The sequence below is a fragment of the Salvelinus sp. IW2-2015 genome, linkage group LG20 (genome assembly GCF_002910315.2).
Source record: "Salvelinus sp. IW2-2015 linkage group LG20, ASM291031v2, whole genome shotgun sequence".
In the NCBI taxonomy this organism is placed as follows: Eukaryota; Metazoa; Chordata; class Actinopteri; order Salmoniformes; family Salmonidae; genus Salvelinus; species Salvelinus sp. IW2-2015.
This window is the reverse complement of record NC_036860.1, coordinates 59,915,112-59,921,352: the sequence shown is the minus strand read 5'-3', so window position 1 is coordinate 59,921,352 and position 6,241 is coordinate 59,915,112. Positions and strand designations below refer to the sequence as shown.

At 42.5% G+C, this 6,241-nt stretch overlaps 1 protein-coding gene across 1 annotated transcript in view; it reads left to right on the top strand.

The window, feature by feature from the left end:
• The window catches only part of LOC111980033 (CAP-Gly domain-containing linker protein 1-like), a 38,195-nt gene that overhangs the window by 7,636 nt on the left and 24,318 nt on the right, over positions 1–6,241 (top strand). Inside the window, exons 7-11 of the mRNA XM_070449539.1 lie at positions 269–373; positions 1,269–1,430; positions 4,779–4,874; positions 5,579–5,636; positions 5,709–5,806. Of these exons, the coding sequence (XP_070305640.1) occupies positions 269–373; positions 1,269–1,430; positions 4,779–4,874; positions 5,579–5,636; positions 5,709–5,806 (519 nt within the window). The remainder of the gene's footprint in view (positions 1–268; positions 374–1,268; positions 1,431–4,778; positions 4,875–5,578; positions 5,637–5,708; positions 5,807–6,241) is intronic.

The following is a 6,241-nucleotide window of genomic DNA, read 5'->3' as shown; positions in this document are numbered from 1 at the left end:
TGCCTCTATATATGGGTCTGCTCTATATGCCTCTATATATGGGTCTGCTCATTGAGGATTTGTCCTAATAGAATCTTTGGAATATAACATTTGAAATAAAATAGAACCCATTGAAATAAAACCTTTGGCTCTCATATGCACTTCCTACTTCCTGGTCTCTACTATGACATCATTGTTTTCTGTCCTATCCTTGTGTGTGGCATGGTGCTGGCATGTGACGCTGGTGTTGGTGTGTTCTCCTCTTCCTCCTCTTCTCTCTGACTAACAGACGCAGACCAAACTGGAGCAAGCCCATATTAAGGAGCTTGAGCAGAGCCTTCTGTTTGAAAAGACCAAAGCTGACAAACTGCAGAGGGATTTAGAGGACACTAGGGTAATGCCATCATAGACATAAGATATACAACATCATTGGGTACTACTTCTGGATATTCCTGGATCTTACATTCTAGACACAGTAGGGTTGGGGTGTATGTTGCGCATGTAGTTTTCGATATAGATGTCCACAGCCATCTGGCAAAGAAAAAAGGAATGTTTGCAGCTCTGGTATGCTCCCATGGTGATTTAATCAGACGCACAATAAAGACAACGTTTCGATCCGAGTTGGCTCTTCGTCAGGTCATACACCACTGTGAAACACACCTACTGAAATACCTCTAGAGGCATGTACATCCGGTCAGTTAAATACATATAGTACATTAAGATCACAATAAATATTACACAGTAGACATATATGGAAAAACATTAATACATCTAGTTTTTTTAATCCATGTCAAGTAATATAGGTGTACAATAGATAAAAAACGGGGAGACAAATGCGTCAATCATTTTGTATACAATATTATATAGGGAAAATGGAAGAAAGTACCTCCTTGTGAGCAGAGCACATTTTACTGAAATTGTTTTCTATCTAGTTCTTCATTTAGACATCTTAAAGACAGAATGTTGAAGAAATGTAATCAAAAGGACTCTTGTCTCAGGAGGAAATACTCAAATTGCCACAGCATTCCACAATGTTTCTTCTGGATGCCCCAAACTCTCTGGAACAAAAAGCTGTTCTCATGCTGCTGCGACTTGTACCTTAGTCTTATCTGCACATTCTTACCCTGCCTTGATACTGTTCTTCATATAGGGCATAAATTATATTGGATTTATTTTCAAATATATTGTTGCCCTATCTCAAAAAAGCTGGATGGGCTAGGGCTGGCTCTCTCTACTCTCTGCCCTCTCATTCCCCCCTCTTATTCTCCCTCCCCCTTCTCTCTCCTCAGGTGGCCACAGTGTCTGAGCGGTCCAGGATCATGGAGCTGGAGAGAGAGGTAGCGGAGCTGCAGATGAGACTACGCTCCTCCCAGCAGACAGGGGGCGCTGTGTCGCTGTCACCAGAGGCGCTCAGCAACCTCAAGGCCCGGGCCCAGTCCCAGGAGAAGAAGGTGGGGGATCTCATAGTCATGGTCAAAAAACATCCCCTTAATAACCCCTTAGCTCCTACTCCTCTACCAGGGATGGGCAACTCAAATCCAAACCTGGCCTCAGGGAAATTTGTAGAATTTGGGACATAAATTTGTGTCCCTCTATTTAGTATGATATGTTGCATTACGTTACGTTATGAACGGAGTATTGGTCGTACAATATAATACGAATTAGATGACGTAATGTATCATACATCTTGTCTGGTTGTACAAATCATAGAAATTAGATGATGTAATGTATCATACATCTTGTCTGGTTGTACAAATCATATAAATCTAGATGATGTAATGTTCATACATCTTGTCTGGTTGTAACAAATATAAAATTAGATGATGTAATGTATCATACATCTTGTCTGGTTGTACAAATCATAAAATTAGATTATGTAATGTCATACATCTTGTCTGGTTGTACAAATCATATAAATTAGATTATGTAATGTATCATACATTTGTTTTTCTGGTTGTACAAATAATAAATTATGATTATGTATGCATCATACATCTTGTCTGGTTGTACAAATCATATAAATTAGATTAGTAATGTGTATACATCTTGTCTGGTTGTACAAATCAATTAAATTAGATGATGTAAATGATATCATACATCTTGTCTGGTTGTACAAAATCATAAAATTAGATGATGTAATGTATCATACATCTTGTCTGGTTGTACAATCATATAAATTAGATTATGTAATGTATCATACATTCTTGCTGGTTGTACAAATCATAAAATTAGATTATGTAATGATCATACAATCTTGTCTGGTTGTACAAATCATGATAATTAGATCTATGTAATGTTCATCTTATGCTTGTCTGGTGTACAAATCATATAAAATTTGATTATGTATGTCAATACAATCTTGTTGGTTTGTACAAATCATATAAATTAGATTATGTAATGTATCATACATCTTGTCTGGTTGTACAAATCATAGAAATTAGATGATGTAATGTATCATACATCTTGGAGTGCATTTGGAAACGTACGGTGCATTCGGAAAGTATTCAGACCCCTTAACTTTTCCCACATTTTGTTACGTTACAGCCCTATTCTAAAAGGATTCCCCAAAAAATCTCTCATCAATCTACACACAATGACAAAACAAAATACCCCACAATGACAAAACAAAACTGTTTTTTAATTCTTTTTGCAAATTTATAAACATAAAAATACTGATATCACATTTTTATAAGTATTCAGACACTTTACTCAGTACTTTGTTGAAGCACCTTTGGCAGCGATTACAGCCTTGAGTCTTCTTGGGTATGACGCTACAAGCTTGGCACACCTGCATTTGCGGAGTTTCTCCCATTCTTCTCTGCAGATCCTCTCAAGCTCTGTCAGGTTGGATGGGGAGTGTCGCTGCACAGCTATTTTCAGGTCTCTCCAGAGATGTTTGATCGGGTTCAATTCCGGGCTATGGCTGGGCCACTCAAGACATTCAGAGACTTGTCTGAGGTCCTGAGTGCTCTGGAGCAGGTTTTCATCAAGGATCTCTCAGTACTTTGCTCCGTTCATCTTTCCCTCGATCCTGACTAGTCTCCCAGTCCCTGCCGCTGAAAAACATCCCCACAGCATGATGCTGCCACCACCATGCGTCACCGTAGGGATGGTGCCAGGTTTCATCCAGACATGACACTTGGCATTCAGGCCAAAGAGTTCAATCTTGGTTTCATCAGACCAGAGAATCTTGTTTCTCATGGTCTGAGAGTCTTTATTTTCCTTTTGGCAAACTCTAAGCGGGCTGTCATGTGTATTATACTGAGGATTGGCTTCCGTCTGGACACTCTACCATAAAGGCCTGATTGGTGGAGTGCAGCAGAGATAGTTCTCCTTCTGGAAGTTTCTCCCATCTCCACAGAGCAACTCGAGCTCTCTGAGTGACTAGCGGGTTCTTGGTCACCTCCCTGACCAAGGCCATTCTCCCCCGATTGCTCAGTTTGGCTGGGTAGCCAGCTGTAGGAAGGGTCTTGTTGGTTCTCAACTTCTTCCATGTAAGAATGATGGACCCCACTGTGTTCTTGGGGACCTTAAATTCTGCAGAAATGTTTTGTTACCCTTCTCCAGATCTGTGCCTTGACACAATCCTGCTCCGGAGCTCTTCAGACAATTCCTTCAACCTCATGGTTTGGTTTTTGCTCTGAAATGCACTGTCAACTGTGGGACCTTTATATAGACAGGTGTGTGCCTTTCCAAATCATGTCCAATCAATTTAATTTACCACAGGTGTACTCAAGTCAAGTTGTAGAAACATGATCAATGGAAACAGGATGCACCAAAGCTCCATTTCGAGTCTCATATCTCAGGGTCTGAATACTTACGTAAATAAGGTATTTCTGTTTTTTATTTTTCATACATTTGCAAAAAAAATTTTTTCACTTTGTCATTATGGGGTATTGTCTGTAGATTGATGAGGATTTTTTTTATTTAATACATTTTAGAATAAGGCTGTAATGTAACAAAATGGGGAAAATGGGTCTGAAAATGTGGGGGCTGAATACTTCCGAATGCATTGTATAGTATTATACGTCTTGCTCTTAGACCACTTTTCCTCCCACCCATCCTCCCCGACCAACCTCCCTTCTTTTGTTTCTGTCATAAGTAACCAGACCATTATTCCATTTGTAACTTTGTAACATTCATACTAAATGGAGGTACACAAATATATACTGAACAAAAATATAAAACACAACATGTAAAGTGTTTCATGAGCTGAAAGAAAAGTTTTGAGAATTTGGCAGTATGTCCAACCGGCCTCACAAACGCAGACCACGTGTAACCATGCCAGCCCAGGACCGCCACATCTGGCTTCTTCACCTGAGGGATCGTCTGAGACAAGCCACCTGGACAGCTGATGAAACAGAGGAGTGTTTCTGTCTGTAATAAAGCCCTTTTGTGGGGAAAAACTCGTTCTGATTGGCTGCGCCCCAATGCCCTCCCAGACCCACCCATGGCTGCACCCCTGCCCAGTCATGTGAAATCCTTAGATTAGGGCCGAATGCATTTATTTCAATTGATTGATTTCCTTATATGAACTGTAACTCAGTAAAAGCATTGAAATTGTTGCATGTTGCATTCATATTTTTGTTCAGTATATGTTCCGAAGCTGATGTCTGTTTAATATGGTCAGGCTGCCAGTCCTGGTCTGCTGTGTGCGCACAGCTTTTGTTCCACCCTGTGTGTGTAGGCTTTTGTTCCAGCCCGGTCATTCCCATGGTCTTTGCATTTACAATCATCTGTTTTTTCTGGTTTTGCCTCCCTTTGGACATTACTATGTCTCCTGTCTGTCTTCCCTCCAGATCAGTGAACTGAATGTGAATCTGGACAGCAGGCAGAAACAGCTATGCTCTGTAGAAGAGGACAAGAGCTCCCTGGAACAGCAGCTAACCAGCCTGGTGAGACACCCACACACACGTGTACACACACACACACACACACACACACACACAATAACACACAACAGGTTATACACACCACGTGTCCACACACGCCTGTGTACACATACACACGTGTACACACACACACACGTGTACACACACACACACGGTCACGACGATAAAAATTGTTAGCCTTCCCTGTATAGCTCATGGAGAAAGAATGTTATTGCTCTCTAGTCAATCAATCAATCAATCAAATGTATTTATAGAGCCGTTTTTACAAAGCACAGCCCCCACACCACCAAAGAGATATCAACAGACAACTAACTTACTACCCTGAGACAATGCAGAGTATAGCCCACATAGCTCTCCCAAACCGCACAAGCCTGAGGGGGCGCAAAACAGGACAGGAAGATCACGTCAGGGACTCAACCCACTCAAGTCGAGTATAGCGAAGAAATCCTGGCATGACTTGATGCACCCCTCCTAGGGACGACATGGGAGAGCGCGAGCAGCCAGTGACTCAGCCCCCATAATAGGGTCAGCGGCAGAGAATCCCAGTGGAGAGAGAGGGGTGCCGGCCAGGCAGAGACAGCAAGGGTAGTTCGTCACTCCAGTGCCTTGCCGTTCACCTTTGCACCCCTCGGCCGGACTACACTCAATCATAGGACCTACTGAAGAGTGTCGTTTGTTGTTCTTTGTTTGTTTGTTTGCCATTTCAGAGACAGAAACTGGACGTAGCAGAGGAAAAGAACAAGAGGACGGCACGAACCATGCAAGGTAAGCAAAGCGGCCCTAAGAGAGGCACTGGTAAAGATTCATCATGAAGAGTCTCTCCGACTTTTGTTGCAGAGCTGGAGAAGAGAGGAGAGCAGACGGAAAAAGAGAGGGAGGCACAGAGAGAAGAGAACCAAGGCAAAGAGAAAGAGCTTCAGGATAGACTGACGCAGGTGTGTGTGTGTGTCTGTGCATCTACGTGCGTGCGTGCCTGCGTGTGTGTGTGTGTCTGTGCATCTACGTGCGTGCGTGCCTGCGTGTGTGTGTCTGTGTGTGTGTGTCTGCGTGCGTGCCTGCGTGCGTGTGTTGGCGTGTGTGTGTTGTAGGAAAACAATTGTCTTTCTGTCGGTTGTGTGTGTGCCTGTATGTGTGCAGGTGGAAAGGTGTGTATGTAATGTTTGTAGCATGATGTATGCTTGGAAACAGCAGCTGTGACGCACAAGGTCATATAATGTTCATCCAGACCCACCGAAGCTGAGCTAGATCTCTGAGGCTGAAGCTAGATCTCTGAGCCTGAAGCTAGATCTCTGAGGCTGAAGCTAGATCTCTGAGGCTGAAGCTAGATCTCTGAGGCTGAAGCTAGATCTCTGAGGCTGAAGCTAGATCTC